This window comes from Mustela nivalis (assembly GCF_964662115.1).
Source record: "Mustela nivalis genome assembly, chromosome: 2".
In the NCBI taxonomy this organism is placed as follows: domain Eukaryota; kingdom Metazoa; phylum Chordata; class Mammalia; order Carnivora; family Mustelidae; genus Mustela; species Mustela nivalis.
Genome location: NC_139021.1, coordinates 3509147 through 3535876, shown reverse-complemented (window position 1 = coordinate 3535876; position 26730 = coordinate 3509147). Strand labels below are relative to the sequence as shown.

General features: G+C 48.6%; 1 protein-coding gene across 2 annotated transcripts in view; it reads right to left on the bottom strand.

Moving 5' to 3' along the window:
* Nucleotides 1-26730, bottom strand: part of TRAPPC9 (trafficking protein particle complex subunit 9) — a 491769-nt gene that overhangs the window by 162657 nt on the left and 302382 nt on the right. For both annotated transcript variants that reach the window (XM_082720692.1, XM_082720693.1), the window contains one exon: nt 12505-12647. In XM_082720692.1, the coding sequence (XP_082576818.1) occupies nt 12505-12647 (143 nt within the window). The remainder of the gene's footprint in view (nt 1-12504; nt 12648-26730) is intronic.

Here is a 26730-nt window from a genome sequence, read left to right as displayed (position 1 = left end):
AGGAAACTTAAAAAATGCAAAATGCAAGAATTCTACACATAAGGTTGCAAAGAAACTTTGGCCAACTGTTGCTTTTACGGAATCTACCTTGACGCATGTGTTCCGTCCCTAAATCAAACATGACGGGCACTTTTATAAAAAGATTTTTTTTTAATTCATTTGAGAGAGAGCTCATGAGCAGGGGGAGAGAGAGAGAAGCAGACCCCCCGCCGAACAGGGAGCCCAACACCGAGCTCCATCCAAGGACCCCAAGCTCACAACCAGAGCCAAAGGCAGACACGTAACCGACTGAGCCACCTGTGCTCCATGACATAGGCATATTTCACTGAAGTTTATACGTGAGACTTTTAAAATATATTCATGTATTTTTTTGTTAAATAGGAAAACTTTAACTGTCTTTAGCAGGTATGCTGATACAAAACAAACATCAGCTTGCAACATTTAATGATATACTCTTCTCTGATAAAATATGGATCACTTAAAACTATCGACTTTACTAATAGTTTAATACTACGTATCAGTAAGATATGAAAGTCCCCTGAAGACACACCTGTGAGCAGAAACACAACACTGGGAGGGAGTCCCTGGGAGGCGGTGCACCCGGACCCAGAGAGCGTGAACACATGGAGCCAGCACCAGTCTAGATGGAAGGAATGTCCAGCTGCTCCGGCCCGAGATGGGCTCAGCCCCACCTGCTGGCCTCTACAGGTGCATAGCATGTCAGAAGTCGGAAAGATCCTGGATATCAACCTTTTGTCTGTACTGTCATTTGCAAATATCTTCTCCCATTCCGTGGGGTGCCTCTTTGTTTTTTTCACTGTTTCCTTTGCTGTGTAGAAGCTTTTGATTTTGATGAAGTCCCAAAAGTTTATTTTCGCTTTTGTTTCCTTTGCCTTTGGAAACATATCTTGAAAGAAGTTGCTGTGGCTGATATCGAAGACAGACAAAAGGTTGATATCCAGGATCTATAATGAACTCCTCAAACTCAACACACATGAAACAGGCAAACATCAAAAAATGGGCAGAAGATATGAACAGACATTTCTCCAATCAAGACATACAAATGGCTATCAGACACATGAAAAAATGTTCATCATCACTAGCCCTCAGGGAGATTCAAATTAAAACTACATTGAGATATCACCTTACACCAGTTATAATGGCCAAAATTAACAAAACAGGAAACAACATGTGTTGGAGAGGATGTGGAGAAAGGGGAACCCTCTTACACTGTTGGTGGGAATGCAAGTTGGTGCAGCCTCTTTGGAGAACAGTGTGGAGATCCCTCAAGAAATTAAAAATAGAGCTTCCCTATGACCCTGCCATTGCACTCCTAGGTATTTACCCCAAGGATACAGATGGAATGAAAAGAAGGGCCATCTGTACCCCAATGTTCATAGCAGCAATGGCCACGGTCGCCAAACTGTGGAAAGAACCAAGATGCCCTTCAACGGGCGAATGGATAAGGAAGATGTGGTCCATATACACTATGGAGTATGATGCTTCCATCAGAAAGGACGAATACCCAACTTTTGTAGCAACATGGACGGGACTGGAAGAGATTATGCTGAGTGAAATAAGTCAAGCAGAGAGAGTCAATTATCATATGGTTTCACTTATTTGTGGAGCATAACAAATATCATGGAGGACAAGGGGTGTTAGAGAGGAGAAGGGAGTTGGGGGAAATTGGAAGGGGAGGTGAACCGTGAGAGACTATGGACTCTGAAAAACAATCTGAGGGGTTTGAAGGGGCGGGGGGTGGAAGGTCGGGGAACCAGGTGGTGGGTATTATAGAGGGCACGGATTGCATGGAGCACTGGGTGTGGTGAAAAAATAATGAATACTGTTTTTCTGAAAATAAATAAATTGAAAAAATTAAAAAAAAAAAAGAAGTCGGAAAGACAACGGAAGGTGTGCTCCTCATTTCAGAGGACGCAAGCCGCCATGTGGGGTGGGTAGACGTCGTGTTGACTGCCGACGGCCATGCACCTGGAGGCTGGGGGCTGTGTGTGGCCAGCAACCCCAGCCAGACAGGTTCTCCAAGAAGCAAGGCAGCCTTCCTCCGGTCCCCTGGTCATGCCTCATAGCCCGAGCTTGGGGGGACTGCCGAAGAGATGTCACCGAGGCAGTGGTGGGCCGCCCTGTCTCGTGGCCCACCGGCATAGGTTCCCTGGCTGGACTGCCCCCTGCACCTCCCACAGGGCAAGAAGGCGAGTCCCCCTCCCTGGGCTTGGCCATCCTCCAGAAGGGTGTGAGATGGGAAGCAATGACCAAGAGCAGCATCTGAAGGACAGGAGCTCCCCAGAGGGAGCAGGGCCGTCCCTGCTGAAGTCGAAGCGGGCTCCGCGAGCACGGACCCCGGCGCCAAGCCCTGAACATACTCTCTCCAGGAGCCCTTTATCTGGGGACCAGTCCTCTCACACTTACTACATCTCATTGACATCAAATACCTTGCTATTGCCTGGATGTTGGAAAAAACTTGGAACGTTCACTAAATATTACAAAGGGTCTTAATTTGGCCCTTAAAGTCCTTCTTTTCAGTATTTATTTTCTACATTTCCCAACCACAGACACACTTTTTGTCCTCCTGGGAAAGGGGGTGTGGGCTGCACAGGACCGCCCTGCACATTTTTTTGCAACTTCCTGGGAATCTGTAACTATTTCAAAATAAATTGAAAAAAAAAAAAAGAAACCTGACATGGGACTGAATCAGACCAACAGAACTGCAAACACCATCTCACCTTCTGTCGCTCAGGAGAGGAAGAGGGAAGAGCCTTCTGCTCCCTCGGGGTAACTGGTCACAAAGACGCGTGTGCGAAAGACGCAGCCGCTCTCTGGGGCATGCTGGGTGGGCGGGGCCAAGCCAGGCTAAGACACACCCCCAGCAGCAGTGGCCGTGGCCCACCCCACCTCTCGGTGTGCGCACCCCCCCATCACTCCCTGTCACAGGGGAGGTCGGGCACTGTCCTGTCTGCACCGCCCCCCGAGAACTAGTGTCACGTCTCCTGTAACCCCCGAAGCCAAGTCCAACTGTTCTCCGGCTTCCAGCACGTGCTGCTCCCATCCGCACAGTGACATTTACTGAATGGTGTACTGGAGAGATGCTGCCGAGACAGCAGCACATCCACAAGTGCTCGCCCTCAGAGAGCTGGCCGTAAGGTGGGGGACAGGCAGACGGACCTGCCGCTCGGACATGCGGAGAGGAGGGACACCCCAAGGAAGCCCGTGGGGCCCGTCGCAGCAAGGCTGTGTGCGTTCACAGGCCCGACTCACCCCTTCACCCCCAGAGTCTGGCACAGAGCTGGAACCCGCAGGGGCACACACAAGCAAGAACACTGCCAACCATGTTTTGCGGCGCGCTGCCTCCAGACAGGCACTATGTTAGCACTTGATGGACACGTTTAAAACTTCACCACAACGCTGCGAGATCGGTATCATCTCGGTAGCAACAGAAACGATTTGCTCAAGACCACAGTGCAAATAAGCAACGGCATCAACATCTGAAATCAGACACAGGCACCCTTCCTTCTGAATCCCGGGGCTTGTTAAAATTCTAAAGTCTGGTTAAACGTAAAGCAACTTAATAAATAAATGTAGCAAGGTGAGAAAGACCTACCAGGATACAACCCAACATTAAGAATGCCTTCACCATGGGTCTGTGAGCACAAGTTCCCCACAGAGTTGAGCCGTCTTACCCCGTGGGGGGAAACGGAATTTTCCTAAATGGCCACAGATAAGTGCTGTGCTGTGTCAAGTGGCATGATTTCTATTAATAATGTAATAATGATCACACCCCACGCCCCGCTCAGGGGACGGTATTTTTCACACAGCTCCGAGGAGCAATGTAGGAGATCGGATCATTTATTTAACAGGCTAGAAAGAAATTGCTCCTCGGGCAGGAGGAAGGCTGGGCACGGAGACAGGAGCGGCGCTGCCCAATCCATTTCAGTCTGGTCCTGGCAACAAACCAGCCAACTCTGTGAATCTCAACGTAACTGACCTCTTAAATGGAAGTCAGCTGAGACCTATGTAAAGCCTTGGGGGGCTGTGGGGAAGAGCCACGGAACCCCACCTGCCCTCCTGTGCTTTGCTGTCAAGAACGCATCTGCGTCCTCTAGGACCTAATGCGCTTGTACCCTCAGCCCGGTGAGGTGAGCAGGGCCGCGCTGAGTGTTCGGCGGGGCAGGAGGCGGACCTGGGAGAGCCGGCCACCTCCAAGGACATGGCGGGGTAAGGGGCCGAATGAAGAGCCCAGCGCTCTGAGTTCAGAGACCGGCTGGCAGAGACCCCAGTGCACCCCACACTTCCTCCCTGTGGACACTCGGCTCAGGCTATGGCCATGCTTCCTGACACAATGCCCCCTACAAAGGGTTCTCTGGGCTTCATGGGGCACTGAGCCCCAGACCCAGGACCCTCTAGAATACAGCAGACCCTGAGTAAATAGAATATCCCTCCCTCTCTCTCCCAAAACACTAACATTTGAAAACCACCAGTGAGAAAACCTGCCTATGTCATCAACGTTCATGACAGCAGCAGACACTGAAACCACCCAGGGAGCACAACAGCTTCCCATCCCTGTGCATTTCGGCTGTAGAGTAGCGTAGGCTCGGTTTGTGCCAGCGACAGTTCTCTTCCGATGTCTGCTTGGCTTCCCTTTGCGCCAAGAGCAGCTGGAGTCTCCGCCCAGGCTCCAGGTACTGGAGGTCACACAGCTGTGTGTGCTGCAGAGGCCCCGAAGCTATGTCACACGCTGGGAGGAACCGGGTGAACCGCATGCCCTCTCTGGACCTTATTTAGAATGCAAGTGTGTTGAAATAAGCCATCTCTGGGGACACTTGACTTGAAAATGACAGGACGCTAACAGTGAAATCTTCATCTGGGAGTAAGATGAAAAATAAGGAGTTCACAACACACCGTGTCGCATCAAATTCTATGAAGGGCAAATATTGAAAAACCAAGTGCCCGCGTTAAATGCATGATAATTCTGCTAAGTTCCAGGCCGTGCAATTATATGGGTCTCTAAGGAAAAAAGAGCTTAAATCATTTTTTTTTAAGTCATGCCTTTTACACCAGAGGCAAGGGAATAAGTGTAGTCTCCGTATTTTGCATCTTCAGATCTGCAGTTATGACGCAGTTAACACCCTAATAAACCCATCCCAGGCTGAAAATATCATAAGCCAAAACGCATTCGATACACTAACCTACTGAGCATCACAGCTGAGCCTGGCCTACCTTATATGTGTTCAGAACACTGACATTAGTCCACAGTTCGGCAAAAACATCTCACAGTGCCCATTTGATAACGTCTCACGTAATTTACTGAATACTGCGCTGGAAGTCACAAACAGAAGAGCCGTGTGTGTGCAGAACAGCTTTCAGTCTGCAGGGTACTGACCCTCGTAATCACTGGCTGTCTGGGAGCCCCAGCTCCCCACCACTGCCCAGCATAAACAAGCAAGTACCTGCATATCACTGGACCGGGAAAACCAAATTCCAACTTCCAAGAACAGTTTCTACTAAGTTCGGACCACTCTCACACCATTTCAGGGTTGAATAATCCTAAGTCAAACCATTAAATCAAGGACTCCCTACGCTCGTTCAGTCGTTCCATAAGTTTCCTGTGGCCCTACCACAGCCACGGGCGCCAAGCTTTGAGGCACCAGGACTGGTATTCAGACTGTGGGCTGCACAGACCTCAAAATCTGGCCAAGGAAACAGAAACAACAGTTAGCAACCCTCCTCCATTCTTCCCAGGGAATGGCTGGTAAAACCCTACTCATTCTTCAACCATTAAGACATTTTCATCTCCTAGGCTGTCTTCCCAGCCTTCTCCAGATAAAGACAAAAACAAAACAAAACAGGTGTTCTCTCCAGTTACATATACATGTATGCATTTGCTACAATCCTGCAACCTCACCTCCGCCAAGATATATAAGGCTTCAACAACTCCAAAGATGTTCTTCCTTCTAGGGCAACCACCTGCTTGGGTTTGCCCAGCACTGAGGGCTCTCCCAGGGCAAGGGCATTTCTAAGCTAAAACCTGGGAAGTCCCAGGCACAGCGGGACAGCGACCCTATCCCTGCGAGTCCGTTCCTGCCCTGCTCCCCCTCAGCCTGCAGCCCGCCGCGATCCAGACTTCTGCTCCCTGCTCTACTAGAAACAGGCATAAATGAGGTTGCGCAGCGGTTGGCATCACGATTTTGAGCTTATTCGGTGTGGCTGCACGTCCCAGTGGCTCACTTTGCTGGAGGAATGTCCCCCCGCACAGGATGCACTGCAGCGTTTACACGTGCCCTGCTGACTGGCACCTGGAGCGGCTTCCAGTTTGGGGTTACTACAGAGAAAGCGGTTACGGAAACTCTTACAGGAGTCTTTCTGTGAAGACAAATGTTGATATTTCTTGAGCAAGGCCCCTGCAAGGTCACTGGGTAGGCAGACATCACACTTGGCGAGAAATGGCCAGACGACACGTGTGCTGTGCTACTCTCCTGTGATTTACAAAGGCTCCTGCCCCTCCACGTTCTTAACGGCACCAGATGTGGTCAGTCTTAAGTTCGGCAGCGCTACCGGGTAGACAGTGGCATCTAATTGTGGTTTTACCACGCACTTCCCCGATGATGAATGATGCGGAGTACTTTCGGGTGAGCGTGGGCCATCTGTATACCTTCCTTGGTGAGTCTCTGTTCAAATCTTCGGCCCATTGTCTCTTAGGGTTTATTTTTAAGACTTCATTACGTACGTCAGATAGAAGACTTCTGTTGCACACGTGTGTAACACACATTTTCTCCCAGCATGGAGCCTGCCTTTTGATGACGTAAAGTTTTTAATTTCGATAAAATGCATTTAATCAGCTTTCTGTTTTATGGTTAGTAGGTTCTGATCCCATCTGAGAAATCTTTGCACCAAAGTTACCAAGATACTTTGTTACTTTTTCTTTGAAAAGGTTTATAAAGTTCTTTTCATTTAGATCTAGAATCTATCTCAAATGAGTTTTTGTGTGTGATGTGTACCCAGTTCTTCCAGCACGATTTCTTGAAAGATGTTTTCATTCCATAAGAAGTTCAACTCATACCTTCTAAAAGTCAGTTGATCAGGAGTACGTGGCAGTCACAGTTGGTTAAGCGCCTTTCGAATCTTGCTTTGGGCTCAGGTCCTGATCTCAGGGTCATGAGATCAAGGCCCATGATGGGCCCCACGCTCAGCATGGAATCTGATCAGGACTCTCCCTCTGCCCCTCCCCTCTGTGCTCTCTCTCAAATAAGTAAGTCTTTAAACAGAGGCATTTGATCGTATATGAGAAAGTCTATTTCTAGAGTACCTAGTATGATCTATCAATCCCCTTGTCTATCTAATAGCACTCTCTTAATTACTCTAACTTTATATTAAGTCTTAAAATCATACCCTATACCTTCCAACTTCTTTTTTTGTCAAAACCTGTGTCTAGTCCATTGGCAGTAGCCTGTTCCATTTTGAAATAATTTCTAAAACAACAGGATTTTTAAAAAAAAAAAAATCCTGCTGGGGGGCACCTGGGTGGCTCAGTGGGTTAAGCTTCTGCCTTCAGCTCAGGTCATGGTCTCAGGGTCCTGGGATCGAGCCCTGCATTGGGCTCTCTGCTCAGCAGGGAGCCTGCTTCCCCCTCCTCTCTCTCTGCCTGCCTCTCTGCCCACTTATGATCGCTCTCTCTGTGTCTAATAAATAAATAAAATATTAAAAAAAAACCCTGCTGGGATTTTGATTGAAATTGCACTGAATTTATAATCAATTTGGGAAAACTAGTATCTTAGCAAAAATTGATTCTTCCAATCAATAAGCATGGTATACCGCTCCAATTTTTTTAAGTGCTAATTTCCCTGACCTGTGTTTTGTCATTTTCAAGGTAGAGATCATATGTACAAAGATTTAGCCTTATGTGTTATATGTTGCTGCAATATAAATATTTTCAAAATTTCATGTTCAAATTAATTGCTAATATATAAATCTATAATTGGTTTCTGAATATAACATGGCATCATCCTACAATCTGACTAACCTGACTTACTAGTTCTGGTAATCTCTTTGGCATGGTAGATCTCCTGGTAGCTCTACATGTAAATGATCACACGTATCACACAAACAAATAATAACTATTCAGCGTTTCCAATGTTTACAGCGCTCATTCTTTTCTCACCTCGTTGCTCTGATTAGATAGAACTGGCAGAAAAGTAATGACTATACTGGCAAGAGCAAACATACTTACCTTGACTGATGCTAGCCTAGAGAAACAATGCTAGCCTTCGTAATTAAGTACAGAATCAACTATGTAATTTACGGGTTTGTAGACACCCTAGACTAGGTTGCAGAAGTTCTCCAAGCCTTGTTTACAGACAGTTTCTATCAGAAGTGTTGAATTTTGTCAGAGGGTTCTTTTCCCATCAGTTGACATCTTATTTCTGGCCTTTATTCTGTTGGTAGAGTAACATCATGCACTGATTTTTCCATGGTCAAAGGACCTTCTGTTGCTGGATGAAACCTGAATTGTCCACACCGTGTTCTCTCTTCTACTGCTGGAGCTGATTTACTAGCATTTGGTTCTGGGTTTTTCAGTTATGCACACTGGTCACAGCACTTACTTTCTCACAATGTCTCTCCCTGGATTTGGTTGGCATCAGGGTGAAGAGAGCATCATAAAATGAGAACTGGAAGTATTCCCTCCCTTCCTACTTCTGGAAGAATTTTTGTAGAAATGGTATTACTTATTTCTTAAAAGCTTGATGTATTTCATAGTGAAATCACCTGAGCCTCAAGTTAACGTCAATTAAGACTTTAAACTCTAACTGATATGTGACTACGTCAGGGACTCTATTTCATCTCATGTCAACTTTAGTAATTTTTGTCATTCAATGCATTTTCCATTGGTAAATTTTATTGGAATATGATTTATCATAAAATACTTTTTATTATTCTTTAAATGTGTATAGGATCTGTAGGATTCATCTGCAGTATTAGTAATAGTGCTTTCTTTTTTAATTCTGATTGTCCTGACTATGGTTTATTAATTTTATTAATCTTCCCAAAGAATCAACTTTTGGTTGCATTGACTTTACATATTTTTTTCATTTTCTATTTCAATGATAACTACTCTGTATTGTGTTTTGAACCATTCAACTTTTCTAACGAAAGCATTTAGCATCCTATAAATAACAGTTAGCTGGGATTATTTACCAGAACTGTGCATGTCTCCTATATTTGTGCTAGTTTCCTGCCTGCTTGTTCTATCAAATACTGAGATACGGGGGTCAAAATATTCAGCTGCAATTGTGGCATTTTCCATTTCTCCCTGAGATGTCAGTTTTATTTTGAAGTTATAAGTACATTTGCATTTAGGCTTACATACTCGTGATGACTTGATCCATCTATCAATATACATTACCCTATCTCTTCTTTTCCTCTACTACAAATCTACTTGTTTGATATTCATATACCCACGCCAACTTTCTCATGATTACTGTTTGCGTGGCATATCTTCCCCCCAAACTTTGTGCTTTTCAACTGTATGTAATTGTGAGTTTCTGGTAGGAAACATGTAATTGACTCTAGTCCTTTTTTTAATACAATCTGACAACTTCCACTTTTAAATACAGTCTTCAGTCCATTTACATTTAATATAATTCTTGGTACAATGGATTTAAGTCAACCACATTGCTATCTGTTTCCTATTTGACTGTACATTCCTAATTCTTTACTCCTTTCTTGTCACCTCTTGCCTGGTTTTCTGAGTAAGCATTTTTAGTAACACATCTTCTGTCTTCTGACTGACGATTCACACTTTATGTGGTTGCTGAAGGGTGTGCAATATGTGCCTTTAACTTATGATATGGCTGAAGCTAGAATGTGGTAACGTATTGCATGTAAGAACTACCATTTCTCCTCTACTCCATTTCCCCTCCATTTCTCTGTGCTATTTCCTGTTGAGTGTTTTACTTCTATATATGATATGCACTACAAAATTAAATGCTCTTATTTTTTCTTTAAATAGTCAACAGTCTCTTAAAGAAATTAAGCAAAGAGAAGAATCTTTGATATTTATTCACTTGCTATTTCTATTTCTGGGATTCAACATTCCTTAATATAGACCCGTGTTTCCATTTGGTATTATTCCTGCTTGATGAGCTTTTATCAGGCTGATGAAACACAAGGACAAAGCTCTATCCATCTCTTACCCCACTGAATCCTTTATATAGCATGTCAAACATTGGAGGTATTGATATTAAGAATAAATGAGACACTGAAGGTGATGGTTTAAAGGTGCACAGCCTGGTAAGTACTTTATTAGAAGTATAGAGACCCAGAGAAGGGCCAACCCACTCTGTATAGTTATATTCAGGAAAATTTAACAAAAAATGATGACATAGATCATTAATGGCCAACAAACATTTTCCAGAAGGTTAAGTAAAAGAATGATAGTTTAAGAAGAGTTTTAGAAAAGGATGTATGCAAAGGCACATTGCAGGAAACTGTCCTGACATACCGCGGGAGAGTCTCCACTTGCTGTTGGGAGAACTGGGGGATAAACAGAACTGGAGCTCCAGAGGAAGGTCTGGGTCAAATTTTTCAGTACCCTCAATTGCACAGTAGCGACCTCAAACTTTATCTCCTAAGCACTGGGAAAGTCTTTAAGCCAGACAGTGAGGTGGAAACATCTGTAATTACAGGTTGATGTGGGAGCAAAACCAGAGTAAGGGTTTAAGAGAAAGATGTGCAGTGGAAGGCAGGGGACGATCTGGAGACCTTTCAGAGGCTCAATGCACAGGATCTGGGGAGGACTAGGTTTGGCAGGGGTGGAAAGGAAGGATTAGGAGAAATCCAGTCTCCATCCCAAGAGCAGGAAGACGACCATGCAAGCCAACAGGAAAGGGTCAGCTCAGCAGGTGCGGATTCGGGAGGCAAGCAGCCCTGTGCTAACCACCGGCTCTTGCAAGTGTGTGTCCGCTCCATTCCACGTGGGGCCATTGTTCTCATCTTAAATTGTCACTTAGAGCAGCAGGGGCCATGACGTGCAAGCTGGACATCCAGAGTGGGGAACAAACCCAACTCGGTGACAACTTGTGCTGCTTCCAGGAACTATTTATATGAGCAGCAGCAGCAGGCGGCGCGGGGACGCGAGGGAAGCGTGGCGGGTACACCCCAGAGCAGCCCTAGCGCGCAGGAAGGGCCGGAGACACTGGAGCAGGAACAGTGTCTGGCAGCAGGCCTGGCCACAGCTCCCCCTGGGCCAAGCGCTTTGATGCTTTATACAACAAATTCAAAACAGAGGCGAGCCTCGGCAAGAAAGGCTATTACTCCACGGACTGAAAAAGTGACAGATGATGAAATGTAATGCTAAAAAGCCCGAGCTAAGCCATTAATTCTTGTGAAGCCGTTCTCCAATGGCTGGGAAGAAAAATAGTCTTTCCTATAAACTAAAACTACACTTCTTATTTGGGGCTGTATCACTTCAAAGGGAGTTTTCTATCAACCTTAACAGGGGCAGCAACACCCGTCTGTCTTACCCTGGGGAGGACAGGAACCACTGGAGAGGAGGGGCTGCCGCCAGTGATGCTCTTTCCCCAGCTGGAGACCAGAGGGGCTGGTCACCGCTGCTGCCTCAACTCTGCTAGGAATAAACAGCACTATCCCACTGCGTCCTGAGCCCGTAGGAAAGGCGCCCCTGGACACGAAGACAGACGAGTACCCCGTGCTAACCAGCACCTGCTGTCCACAGGCTGCTGGCCGTGGGCGCGAGCATCTGAGCAGCAGGAATACCCTCCACTGTGTTCGGACCTCATCAGTCCCAGCTCAGCCTAAGTCGAAGCTGGAGATGGGAAACTGGCCTTTTCCCATCTTCCAGAAAAACGCCTCTAGGACCTCTGGCCACTTCGGGGTTTGGAGTATATACGCTGTCTGATTTCTCTTCCCCCGAAAGAAGATTAGGCCTAGAGAAGTAACCAGGAGAGAAAACTTCGGTGTAAAAAGGGCTCCCTGGGCAGAAAGCGGCCAGTGCTCCGGATGGCGGGGAGCTGCACGCACGGAGATGCCGAGATGCTGGACAACCTGGAGGGGCCCAGTTTGACTGGGCTGCCAGCAGTGAGACAGAAAAAGACGTAGGACTCCCCCAGGAGTGCCCGGAACATGGGGCTAGCTGCCGAACCCCCTACCAACAGGAGACTGAACCGGAAAGAAGCCAGGGCCAGGCTCAGGGCAATGCGTGGGGAACGTGCCCCATACAACGACAAGCACAGGCCGCACGCTGCAGCCCTACCGTCACCGTGAGGCCATCTGAGAAGGCGGAGAACCCATCCGCTCACAGGCACTTCTGTGTGACGCCTGCTTTCCTCACGCAGAACCCACTGCCAGGGCGGCTGAGCAACGGGCGCCATGGTTTGGATTTGACTAGCGCTGGCACCGCGACCAGCAGAGGCCAGAACTCCAGAGGCAGTGCTGCCAGAGGCTACAGAAAGGCCGATGGAGCCGAGCTCCGTTTACCTGGTTGCCGGCAGAGTGCTGACTCGGGTGAAGAAAACAGACGGCTCGGCCTCCACGTGCAGCCCCAGGGAGAGGTTCCTGTAATATCCTTCCACGTGGCCCGGCCCTCCAGAGTACTTGAAATTCAGGATAGCTTCCAGGGTCTAAAATGATGGAAAAAAGATGATACGTTAACAATCGGATCAGCGTTCTCCCAGGAGGCAGGCTTCACTTCAGTAAGGCTGCGGAGAACCCGCTGGGCAGCTCTGCTAGCCGGCGCCCGTGCCGTCCTCCCGATGGCCCCGTGTCTACGCTAACATGTCCCAGACACACAAATGGAAAGGGCTCTCCAAGTCTTCTGTGGTGCATAGAGCATCTGAGAGAGAAAAACACCCGCCCGTCAGCGTCCCTTAAACATGAGGGGGGTGCGGGAGGGGGCGCTTGTCTCTGAGCGGTAGAGTATGGCTCCCAGGCCAACAGTCAGTAAAGCCGACAAGCTACAAACCCGTGAAACTTCCTTGAACCCTGCAAGAGATGGGGTCATGGGGCAACCATGGAGCCAAAAGACCAAGGAGGTACAAGGCCCTTCTAGAAGGGAAGGGCAGGGACACCTGGTGAGCGAGCGTAGAGCCTGCCACCATATGGGCCGGCTCAAGGGTAACGAGTTGCTCGAGGCTGAGTGAAGGCTCTCCTAATGGCTAAGACCTCGTGGGAGCCCAGACAAGAACAAGTTCCCACCCCTGCAGGCTCTTCGCCGTGGGCCTCCCTGGGCAGAGACACGGAGGACGGGCCAGGGTGCGGGAGAACGGAGAGCCCCGCAGGAGCCCAGGCACAGAGGAAGGGGGTGAGCGGCCACTAAAGGAAGATTAAGAAACCAAAACCCAGCCCCAGCCCCACACTCCCTCTCATCCCCAATCAGACCCCTCTTCCTCCTTCGAGGCGAAACCCTAAGCTTCTGGAGGAGGAGCCGCCAATGCCGAGGGCACAGAGGCAGAGATAAATGCCCGTCCTAGCGGGGCGAAGGGCCGGAGCTCGAGAGAGCCAGAATCCCACCCCAGCGCTGTTGGGGGTCTCCCACCGCTGAGCCGGGCTGGAAAACCCCTTCAGCCACGGATGAATATCGCCGCCGGATATTCGGTGGAGACGGGCCGCTATGTGGGGGAGGGGCAGGGATGCCAACGGAGCCGACCCGGAAGACCCAGGCGCCCAGTGCGGGACGAGGACAGCAGGGAGGCCTGTCTGCTCCCGCCACCGGCACCAGCGGGGAAGGAGCAAAGGTGTGGAAAGAGCCCACTGGTGGTGCTGGCCTGCAGGGAGGGCAGAGGATGCAGGAGGTCCGTGCTGGGAAAATGCCTGGCACTCCGCAGCCCCTACTTTGCTCCCCCACTCCCCCATACAAGACGACACCCGAGGAATTCTGGAGCCTGTGGTGCACCCACGTAACTAGAGCAACCAGAAATCTCAATCCCAGCTCAACTGCCTGCCAGAGTGACTCTGCCTTCCACAGCGAGCCCCCAACACAGGCATCAGGAAAGTCTGCCCGGGAGCCGCATGTGGCCCGCAGCCGGTCTTACGGGCCTGAGAGCGCTTTTTAGAGCTTGCAAAGGTTGCAAAGCAACAGCAATGCCAAATAAACGGACGACATGGACCATCTGTGGCCAGCAAAACTGAGTACTCCCCATCTGGTTCTCTCTGTAAAAAGCTTCCTGGTAAACTGTAAGGAGAAAATAAGCCGACCTTCATGACCGCGGATTAGGGAGCACCGGCGGCAAGAGACGAGAGGCAGAGTCATGGCAATCCAGAGCAGGCAGACCTCCCGGAGGACAAGGAGAACGTCCACTGCCACGGCCGAGCCGTGGGCAAGGGCATGAGAAAGTAGCGTGTCTGGCCCTCAGCTGAGCACGGACGACGCTCGTGGAAGTCAGAGCACACAGAGCCCAGAGAAACGGGGGCAGCACGGACGACGGCCAGCCAGGGCTGCAAAGCCACGTGCTCCCGGTAAGGCGTACGTATCCCATCACCTGGGAAGAGCAAAGGGAAGCCAAGCTTCCAGAAGGACAGGAGGAGCTACCTGCCTTCCGCTGCAGGTTCAAGAGCCTATTCCCATAAACCTTCCTGGTAAGACGATGTTTGGCCTTTGGTCTGTGCTTTCATTGACCTATTTCTTCCTCCTAGAGGAGAAGCAGCCCCAGCTACAGACTTTTTTAAAATGAAGAACACACCCTCTACGGGCCTGCCATCAGTGACGGGGCACCCGAGGGAGGACAGCAACCCTCCCGAGAGACTGCAGAGACGTGCGGGGCAGCACGGAGCGCGTGCGGGGCGCAGGTGCGGGGAGCGGGTGTGGGGGCTAGGCTCAGGGCAGCCCTCTGGCTCCCCGAGATCCTGGCCATGCCTCCCCTCCGCGCCCAGCCCACGGCCCCACTGTGACACGGGGACAATAAGGAACACCCAGCTCAGCGCAGATCTGATGAGAAAATGTAGCAGCAGAGCAGAGAGACTCCACTCCGAGACATCCTTTCTCACGCTGGAGCCTCGCCGTCTCATACCCGGACACAACATGGCTTAAAATGGGAAGAAACCGGAAGTGGATTTGAGGGCTATTTCTCCCCCCTCCCCATTTTCTATCACCATTATATGTATATATAATAAAAGGGGCCCTTTCGACCACTGCCAAGCATACAGCTAGCTGTGTGGCATGCACACCCACACAGCTGGGCAACCATCACTGCTCTCCGTCTGCAGGCAGAATTTTTCCTCATTTTCCCAAACCCAAACTCCATCCCCAAGAAACCCTAACCTGCCCCCACCCCCATCCTCCCCCAGGCCTGGATACCGCCACGCTCTGTGCCTACGAATGAGAGGACTCTCAGAACCTCATGTAAAAAGTGTCCTAGCTTTTGTCCTTTTGGGACTGGTTTGTTTCTATCAGTTTCATGTCTTCAAGGGTCGCACGTGGTGTAACGGGCGTCAGAAGGTCTGTTTTTAAAGCTGGAGAACACGCCCGGCCCATACAGGCCACGTCGTGTTTACGGATCTGCTGAGGGACACCTGGGTTTCTCTGACCCTTCAGCTGCCGTGGACGACACGGCCACGAACACGGGGAGACAGCGGTCCTGAGACGCACTCTCGGCCCTCTGCGTCCTCACTTATGTACGTACATTTAATCGTCGTGGGGATCACTGTGCCGTTTTCCACGGCTGCTAATCTTCTGTCCCCACCGACAGTGCCTACGGGTTCTAGTTTCTCCGATCCTTGTCAGCATCTGTTATTTTCTGTCTCTGAGGTTGTTTTTTGTAAGAACTCTCCTAAGGGGTGTGAAGTGGGATCTCTTTTTGGTTTTGAGGCACATTTTCCTAATGACTAGTGATACCAAGCATCTTCTCACGCGCTGATGGGCCCTTTGTTATTGGCTTTGGAGAAATGTCCGCTCAAGGACATTTTAAAAGCACACTTCCCACCCCTCTTCTTCAAGGTGTCTTTCACACCTAGAGGTTTACAGGTGCCCTTCAACTTCTGTACCACCAGGAAGGCCTCCACTGATTCTCTCCACCCACATAAACATGATATAAATCCATGTCTTATACAAGAGGATGCCTACACTTCCTCACTTAAAAGGCTCATGAAAATACAGAATATTTTTTAATACCCAAAGATCATATTTTAGACTCACCCAAATCCCAAATCCTTTCTCGGTAGCAGAAAGTACTGCTCTATCAACCCAAAAGGATTGCTGGCTTCTTGTGAATGTTTCTTATGCTTTTTGAAAAATCCCTCATCGTCAGCAAATGACAAGACCCCTGTACACACACATCCCAATAAGCCTTTCTTTTTAATTTTTATGTGTTTACTTATTTGAGAGAGAGCAAGTGAGAGAGCACGCACAAGCCAGGGGAGAGGGAGCAGGGGAAGCAGTCTCCCCCACCCTGAATAGGGAGTCCGACGCTGGGCTGGATCCTAACACCCCAGGACCCTGACCTGAAGGCAGGTCAGGTGCCCCCAGGAACCCCCCCAAGAAGCTTTCCTGTAACAGCTTCCTGAATACAACTGATTTCTATTTGTTTGGTCTATTTTTTTTCATTCATCCTTTCAGACACTTCTGGGTACTCTCTGAGCGCCAGGTTCTGTGCTTAAAATGAGACGAGTCGGGTGTGGCCCCAGGTCTCAGAAAGCTCAGTAAACACGGAGAGAGCTAACAGATGCCTGAACTAAGTCCCTAACCCAGAAAGCCCACCCAACAAACAACATATACATGGTAGTTTTCACAGATTGCAGGCATGGTGGTCAGGGAAACAAACATTCTGAGTAACGGCCCTGAAATGCTCAACTCCATGAAGTACGCAAATGTCACACGGACTTTGTTTTTATTTAAGGTAAACTTAAGCGTCACATCCAGGGAGTGATGTAGTAGAAATCACCTAGGAAGGCAGCAAAAAATTCATGGGGATACACAAGCATTATAAAACAAAGAAGAAATAGTCTGTGTTTCTATTTTCTTTCTAGGTCTTTTGCTCTGTAAAGAACCGAGAAAAAGACAGGATTACAGAGAAGATAATTTATAAATATCAAGCAAATTAAAGATTTTGTATAATTGCTGAGTATTACTGCCTTTCTTCCTTCCTTAAAAAAAAAAAAACACTCCTTGGCAATATAAAATTAGAATATTTTAATAAAACCAGAAAGTGGGTTGGTAAGGTAAAAGACACAGGACGCTCCAACTTTTTTTTCAATCACAAAATAATGAGAAGCAATGTGTTACTGTACCCTAAGACTTTCCCTTCTCAGAGTATGCTGTGGTCCTTACCTGGAAAAAATACTATTTGAGAAATCAGTAACGGGCAAGAACTAAAGAAAAAAATTTTCTGGGCATACAACTTATTATGTGAGCTAAAATAAAAGGTCTTTCAGTGGCTACCTTTTATTGAGCACCTACTAGGTACCAAATACCATGATAAGTCTATTCACACTGGCGCCAACGTACTTGAGAGTCCTACAAGGAAAGTCCTGTTTGCATAGGCAAAGCTCGGGACTATTAGGAGAAGGGCCGGGGCCACACGCCCAGAAAGCAGCATATCAGGGATTTAAATGCAGAGCCACATGGCTACGCAGCCTGCTCTCTTGCCATTTTTGCACACTGCTCTGAAGAGCATTCATGCATCCATCTACCCGCTCACCCCCTGACCCTAAGCAAACGTCTTCTCTGTGTAAAGGAAGATGGCAGAAGGCACTACACCACCTACGGGAACTCAAGTTGAGCTCAAGACACAAGCCTGGGGACATCTTTAGATAAACTGCTATATGGTATAGAGCAGTATCCTAGGGAATATGGAGATACCGAAGACTATCACATCTGGAAGGCCAGGAGTTGGGTAAGAAGGAAGGACATTTCAGAAGAAAGGCAAAATTAGGAACTATTAAATTGAAAGTGGATAGAGAAAAACAAAGTCTAATTCTTGAAAATATCAGTAAATGTCACCAACCTTTAAGTTAGACTGATCAAAAAAAAAAAAAAAAAAAAGAAATTACCAATATTGAAAATGAATGCCAGCTGTGATTCTATACACATTAAAAGGATAATAAAATAGTGCAAACAATTTAGTGCCAATAGAGTCAACTTAAATAAACACATTACCAAATGCAACCAGGACGAAATAGAAAACCTGAGCGCCTCATGTCCACTGCTGACAACGGACTCACAACTGAAAACTGCCCTCTGCTAAAGGAAGCCCAAGGCTAGGTGGTTTTCCCGCTGAATTCTACAAAACCCCGGGTTAGAGACAATACCAGTTTTATACAAGCACCTTCAGAAGATAGAGGAAATGTCCCCCTTCTTTCGATGAGGGAAGTCTTACCCAAATACTAAAATAACAGAGTTTTCTGGGGCGCCTGGGTGGCTCAGTGGGTTAAGCCGCTGCCTTCGGCTCAGGTCATGATCTCAGGGTCCTGGGATCGAGTCCCGCATCGGGCTCTCTGCTCAGCAGGGAGCCTGCTTCCCTCTCTCTCTCTCTCTCTGCCTGCCTCTCCATCTACTTGTGATCTCTCTCTGTCAAATAAATAAATAAAATCTTTAAAATAACAGAGTTTTCATGGAAAGAAAACCACAGATCTATATTCATCAAGAATTTAGATGTAAAAATTTTAAGTTCAGTAATAGATACGATGAAAAACACATCATGATCCCGTAAGTTTATCTCAACAATGCCAGGTTGGTATAACACCAGAAAATCCATTCATGTCATTCATCTTATTAAGAGACTACTACCAGACAAGAAAGGAAAGCCGTATGATCATCTCAATAGCATCAGAAAACAGAACTGACAAAATTAAAAACCCACTCAAGATTTTTTTTTTAAATCTCCACAAACTAGGCATAGAAAGATCCTCAACCTACAAATTGCGCCATGAAAAACTTCTGCAGTTTAAATCCACATCTCATGGTAAACTAGATTAAGGCAAGGGCATGGCTGTCATTATTCTTGTCAACATTGTACTTGAGATCCTAGCAAGTTCAATAAAGTAAGAAAAGGAAATTAAAGACATACATGTCAGGAAGGAAGTAAAAACTATCTGCTCACAGACAACACCATCATGTACCAAAACAAAACAAAAAAATCTTATAAGGAATCTACTAGAACGCTCAGAAATTGCTGGTGGGAACCGAAGATAGCACAGTCACTTTAGAAAACAACTAGTCAGAATTCCTTACAGACTTAAAGAACTAACATATTATTCAGCAGTAAAACTCTTACCAAGAAAAATAAAAACACATATCCACACGAAGGCATGTATGTAAATACCTATGGAAATTTTATTCATAATAATCCCAAACTGGAAGTATCCTCAATGTCCAAGAAGAGGCAGGTGACCAGATTAATCATAGTGCATCCGTAAACTGGAATGCGACTCCGCAAGAAGATGGAACCAAGTCCCGACACTCACACCATGCGAGATCTCAGAGACATTACCCCGAGTAAAGAGTGTCGGCTGTGCCATATGCTGGCACGTGCAGGAGATGCTGGGAAAGGTTAGTCTGCAGGGACAAAAAGCAGATCAGCAGATGCCTGGGGTTGGGGGCAAGTAAGGATCGGCTATGACAGGGTCAGGGAAACTTCCAGGGGGAGCGGGAGTGTTCTACATCATGAAGGTGTTGGTGGTGATGGTTACAGGGGATATGCTTCTGTCCAAACTTGCCAAGCCGCACAGTGAGTGTGGCTGCACTTTGCAGAAAGCGATTTGCACTCGAAGCTGATTTCTGACCACTCAACAGCACACAGGCACTTGCAAACAGTTAAAGACTGCAAGTGAGAGAGTGGGCCACACCGATGTGGGACTGCTCGCGTCTCCGTACAAACGTGCTGCGCCAGGATTCCCGGGTTCTACAGTAAAAACTGTTGAGTGAAGTTATGGTTTACCGGAATTAAAACGCCACAAGATCCTGGAAAAGTCATACGCCTCTTCCAGGTCCCCATATCCTCGGCTGTACAATCAGAGTTGTGCCACATACTACGTAAGGTTCTCACCAGTTCCTAAATGAACTATTATCGTTTCTCTGTATTACTAATGTCTCATGATTCTAACCTAAATAAGGCTCTTGCCAGAGAGAAAGCATCACCCTTGTACACTATCCCAATTTATATGTCTAAGATACAGATCTCTAATTTTTAAAGACCTTAATTGGACCTGTCACCACAGATTTCCTTCTGCTGTATTTCTGAGATAGGACGTAAGATTAATAGCTGTGATATGATCCACTTAATAAGTCAAACACTCAGGACCAGAGGTGCCAGCTGGGGCTCATTCCCAAGAGACCAGCCCTGTGGTTTACTTAAGGTCAATGAAACATACAAATGAAAGCCATACCATTACTTTCCAGTTAATTAGCACTTTCAGCCAAAGTCTTTCTTCAGTGTTAATTATGCCTTAAAGATGCCAAGTGACTACAAATTAAACCGTACGTCCACGATAATGCGGGAATGGGTTAGAGCAACACCAGCTATGGAAACGGTGGTACTCGACGGCCACAGGAGCCCCTCAGTGGCTGAGAAGGGCTGGGACACCAGGTTCGCGTGGAGGGGGCCGTTAAAGACCAAGTCAGAAATCTGATTTTGGGTAAAGAAAAGCACCGTTTTCACATCTGTTTTTGTGAAGTGTTAGTTGGTAGCACTTGACCTTTTTTTAAAAAGTGTCCTATCAGTCCTTTTTCTTCCAGACTTACAGGTTTTATATTTTATTTATATATTAAGGGAATCACTCATTGCCTGGGATATAAACTGCAAATATTTTTCACAGTTGCACACCGTCTCTGGTGCTGTTTTTTATCAAACTGTTTTAGAATTCTGTCAGCCTCTTTCATATAAATATATAGATAAATATAAGATAATGGCCGCAAGGGTCCTCCTCTGTTTAGTTCCTCTTCTTCCCCTACTAACAGTAGTTTGTGTGGAAATGCACTGGAGAACTGGTCAGTACCTCACTCCTCACTAAATTCACACGCACGAGCGCGGCGCCCACCCATCATCTTCTAACGTCATCATTCATTTCATATTTATTAGATGCCAATCAACTGTAAGAGATTTTTCTTCCCCACTTACATGGTTAATATCCGGATGGATTAATGGCTTCTTGTTTCATCCGGATGGGTTACAATCTGTTACTGCCATGACTCTGCTGACGCGTGACTACCCCAGGCCTGGCATCCGTCTGGGCTGGCTGCTGTGCCCTGCGACATGCCCTCCCGGATCTCTAAGCAACCCCTACTTTACAGAACAAAGGGATGTCCCGGGATCATCCTCTATTTTCCCTGCCCTGGAAACCAGCCATTTCTTTGGAGAAGATCAGATCATTGTGGGAGGCAATGGTAACAAGAAGCGGCTCCTAGATGGGCTCATTGCTACTAAGACGCTCTTGCTCTGAGGCTTTCTCAGTGGACAAGCGTGAGGTGCGTGCATATGCCTGTCCCTACGTGTGCACATGCACGCACGTGGACGCCTAGCTCCGGATCTATTTTTATATAGACACCGGTGTGTGTGTGTGTGTATGGATGACGATAACAAAAGTTCCACAGACTGGGAGTTTATGATGAAACCTCAAGTTCCAAACTTAGGCCAGATTCATCTGAACTCCCCCGCCCCCGTGCACATGCGTAACAACCCTCCCTGGCCGTGGGACCTGGGGGCCCGCCATCTTCAGTGTGTGTGCTCAACGGCTCACCCGTACGCTGTCCTAACTGCTCATGCACACTAGGGCAAAGAGCACATCTACCAGCTCGGGTCCCACGCTTGCCAGACTTCCTTACTGATGTAAGGTGCACCTGATGTACATGGAAAGTGTACAGCCAAGTGCACAGTTGAGTTTTGATAAACATATTCCTCTTATAACTGACAGCCTGATAAAGATACAGAAACTTCCACCAACCAGGGCAACTGTGCCCCTTCTAATCCAAGACAGACACTCTCATGGGCAACCATCTTCCTGAAAATTGTTTACCATGGGTTAGATTTGCTCTCCCTTGGATTTCACATAAATAGAGCCACATAGCGTGTTCTCTTTTATAGTGGCTTCCGTTGTGCGACGTGTCTTCCGGCCTCATCCGTGTCAGCGTACAAACGGACACAAACAATGGCAGCTGCAAGCATGGACTTTTCCCTGCTCAGCAGCTCCGTTGTACAAATGCACCGTAATCTGCGTATCCACTCTCCAGGTCATAGGCATTGGAGTTGTTCTCAACTGGAGAATAACAAAAATCAAGCTACTATTAAAAAAATTCTTGTATAAGTTTTTTGTGGGTATGCATTTTCATTTCTCTTGGATCAACACTTAGGAGTAAAACTGCTGGGTCGTTAGGTCAGCTGTAGATTGTGTTTAATAAAATCTGCAGTTTTCCCAATTAGGTTGACCATTTTACACTCCAGCTAACAACATAAGAGAGTTCCAGTTGCTCTATACCCTTGCCAACATTAGGTGTTGTCAGTTTTTCTAAATTATGATTATTCTGGTGCAGCTCTTTCGGATATGAATTTGTTTCCAGCTGGCTAGGTCTCATGCATGTCTGGGTTGACAATGGTGCGTGTGCAGAACACCTCCAGCGAATGATCCACCCGGCATGCGAGGAGACGGACCTGTGACCCTGGTCACTGCTGGGGGACCAGCTGCAAAAGAAGAAGGAGGAGGAGGAAGGAGAAAATAAGAAGAGGAAGAGGAAGTGGAAGAAGAGGAAGAAAGGGAAAGGGGAGGAGGAGGAGGAGGAGGAAGGAGAGGAAGAACACATAGCAACTGATTCAAAAGAGAGGCGGCCATGCTTATTCAAAAACACCCAGCATCAGGCACACCAGTGGCCTTGGGGAAAGTGAAGCGGAAACACTAAGAATGGAGAGAGGGAGCTCCACAAAGCAGTGTTGGTCGGAAACCAAATGTACCAGTATCTGCTCACTCTGTCAGATCACGTCACCAGCTGCCACCGTCAGAGTCAGGGGAAAGGCACCCTCCTCCTCAAGCAGTGTCCCGTGCCCCCCACCACAGAGCACAGCGCACGCTTCGGAGCGGGCCTGCTCCCACCTCAACTGGGGTCCGCAGAGCTGGAGCTCACAGCACTCCAACGCCGGGCTCTGGCACCTGGTACTCGCGGGAAGCGGAGGACTTCCATGTGGAAGAGACAGGGCGCTCAAATCCCTACCTGGGAATCCTGGCCCCAAACCAAAGGTGCTATGAGATCTCCTGAACAATGTATCTGTGACAAGTGTCTCTCTGATCTCAGGAGCCCCGGCACCCTCCCTCACACCACCGCCCCTTCGGAAAGTCCCTAGCAGCCTTCTAGCCTTAGAGAATGGGATGCCAATCCCTCCGCTTCCACCGTATGCTGCTGCTGGGACAGGCACGAGGCTGTGTGGTCTGTTAGCTGAGGCTGAAAACGTGGAGCTCATTTACTCAAGACAGCTGGAATGCGATTATGGCTTCACTCTAGAGAGGTTCAAGAATCCGGAAGGCTCAATTCACAGAGAAGGAAGGATCCTTTTTTGTTAGTGAGGATTAAGTAGCCAGCTTCTTATCTTAAACTTATTTAAGTTTACCAGATAAACAGTGGGAGGGTGTCCCAGTAAACTATGTACTTCCCTGAGTGAGGTTTAAAAAAATTGTACCATTATCCACTTTTTTATAGGTAAGGAAACTTAAACAGAATGATTTAATGTGCACGATAGTTAAGGAGCTAAAATGCCAGCTGTATTTAAATTCAAAACTTACATTCCAGTCATTAAAGCACGGAGTGCATTCAACTTTTCCTTCCCTAATCTTCGCTTCCGTGTTTTGAAAAAAGACTTAAGGAAGTCTGTGCGTGTGGAAGGTTCATAGTGGAAGCTCCCTGGTCCACTCTGCTTAGTGGCAAGCGACACTTTTTCTTGCCACCATGCCAGCCACACGCCTAGGGTCTGATGACGAAGGCCAGAGCGAACGGACGGGGTGTCAGACAACTGCTCGCACCACGGCTGCTTTGAGCTCTGGAAAAGTGGACGCAGGGCCCATCATTGATCTCTGCATTGACCTTTTCATTTAACAACTGCATGGTCTGCCCATTGAATAGGATTCCGCCCCCCACAAATCCAAGAGGTCCATCTAGGTTGCAAACAGAACATTTGCAATCAACAGATGACCATGTACCCACCTTCCAGGCGCAGGAACCCCGTAACGGGAACGTCAAATGGACCGACGCCAACACCAAGCCTGTTGTGGAGCCTACAGCTGCCTCGGAAAGCGTACGAGTCACCTCCAGAGTGGAACCAAAGGAGTGGCCATCTCTTCTTTCCCCTCCCAAGAAGGAGTCACAAAAAGCATGCAGCCCCCTCAAGATCATCAGCAGTGCCAAAGCCACCACCAACAGCCTGCTGCGCAAGCCCCCCAGCCACCATCACCCACGACAGTTAGGCACGGCGGAGAGACTCAGGACCTTAGCGCAAACCCCAACAGCGCGTCCCAGAGGATGGGGCGACCGCCTTGACAAACTGTAGAGCTTGATGGCCTTGCTCAGAGCATTATGCCTGTATCCACTGACACTACGAGGGCCAGAGGTCAAGGGGCCAGGTCATCCCTCGCTGAATGGGTGCACCGGCAAGGCCTTCTTTGCTTCCACACCAAACACGGCCTGTGGTACATGGCCTACCGCCTAGAGGTGCCAACTGGATGAGGTCCAGAAGGCAGTGATGCAGGTACTGAAGGTGACCTTGGAAGGCATCCTGGCTACGAGGAAGCCCAGGAACCCTGAAACTGTAGCAGAGATACCCACTCAAAGGCAGAAACCTCTAATGCCAGGGCTGGATTATCTTCCGTGGATAGCCTGTCGAGCCAACATCCAGGTATGAATTTGGCTACAACCGCATGGCGGACCTCACAGTCTGTACACTCTCCAAGCATGACCAGCCCCAACAGCAGAAGAAAATACTCCCTCAGCCCTTGGGATTCCCTGAGCCAGGGAACGGAGAGAGACCAGGCTGATCCTGGCGAGTATGATGTCTGACCACAGCTGAGCATGGGCAGGTGCCAGGGAGGCAGATGGGAAACAGAGCAGTGGGGCCAACGGGACAGCTTGGCCGGCCAGCCAGGCGGCCCCACTGCCCCCACTCTCAGGGCCAGGGCGGAGGGCTGTGCCCTAAGCCACTGAGCCCCAGTAGCAGCAACATAACAACAAGGTCACACCGGCTGGGATGTGTGGCCTTGTCCTTGGACAACAACTCCTAAAACACCACCTTCCCCGTGGCCCTGGAGAGCCGTGCCAACAAGGGAGCTGCACCTTGCATGGACGGCCACTGGCGCGACACATCCCAAAGCCCGAGGCAGGATCCAGCGCCAAGGTCCTCAACAGGCAGATCCCGGCACCACTGTAAAAACAGGCGCGGTGACCCATTTAAATGTTGGGTCCCTCCCCCAGGAGACCCCCAGGCAAGGCGGTGCCCCAATGCCAGCTCGCAGCTGGGCACACACCCTGTGAAGGCGCCGGGCACCGCGCACCGCGTCGGCGAGTGAACGGAGCACCTCCCGCGTTGGTGTGAAGGGCTTTCAGAGGATTACGGCTTCCTGGCCTCTGGGAGAACGGTCTCTATTATAAGCAGAAAACTCACTGTCCTGCAGATGCTATTTTTAGCACACAGCTGTGTAAGAACATTACCACTTGTGCGAGAAACACGCATCCCTAATTACACTCACCTGAGGCGTAGTCACTCTGAAGACTGAGAAGAGCTAAATAATAAAAACTAGAAGAGCAGCATTCTCTGTCCGCTGAGAACGGTAGAGCCCCAGGTAAGCTAGGAGGAGCGACCAGTAAGTCATCAGAAAAAGTCATTCGTATTAAAAACAAAAGATGCAGAAAGTGGGCAGAGCCTTCGCCCACCGCACCAGAGCCAAGTCGCCACCGAGGCACCTGACCCCCTGCTTCACTTGAGTCCGCGCCCCTGGTCACCCCCCACCAGCGCGGATGCCAAGAAAAAGCAACGGGGGAGACGAGGCCTCTGAAGGGGGAGGCTGGTCAGACGCTCGCCCTGCAGTTCACGGGCTCGGTGACCCAGGCAGGTGGCGTCACCGTCGGGGCCTCGGGCCCCCGTGTGTGCGATGACACATGGACCGTCTCCCTGCCTGCGGAGCAGGCGTGAGTATTAATGGGAAAAGGAGAACGCAGGGTTGAATAGTCACCGCCCCCAGTGCTTCCACCTCACCGCCTAAGAGGGCAGGTGCTCCCGGACTTCCGGGAGACGAAACCCACAGTGTCCCCGGCATGGCGAGGAGCCTCAGAGCAGTTATGTTCCTTTCCTCATTCCTCCCACCGAACAGTCACTTGGAGTCAATACTGGTCTATTTAACCAGGAAAAATGAAAAGCAGTTATCACTAAGACTACAATCTGAACTGAGGTAACATTCTAACAGTGCTGACTGTCCACAGATGGGCTGTTCTTCTTAAAAGAACAGTGGGATTTTAACCAAAAGGGAAAGAAATGTAGGACTGGTTCTGGACAGGGTCCGTGGGGCTCACGTGATAGGACAGGCCCACACTCTACCTGGGGAGCACCAGCACAAGACACTCCAGGTGCTGGATGATGAGGCTAGAAAGACGGGGGGGACGGCCTGAGAGGACCCCCCAACTCCTCACAGCCACTGGGCCCCTGTTCTCCCTGCTGCCAGCCCCAGCCTTCCCAGCCAAGCCCACAGGGGCTTCTGCTACACCGGCTGCAAGGCCGGGGGTCCCAGCGGGGGCTCCTGCCGTCCGCA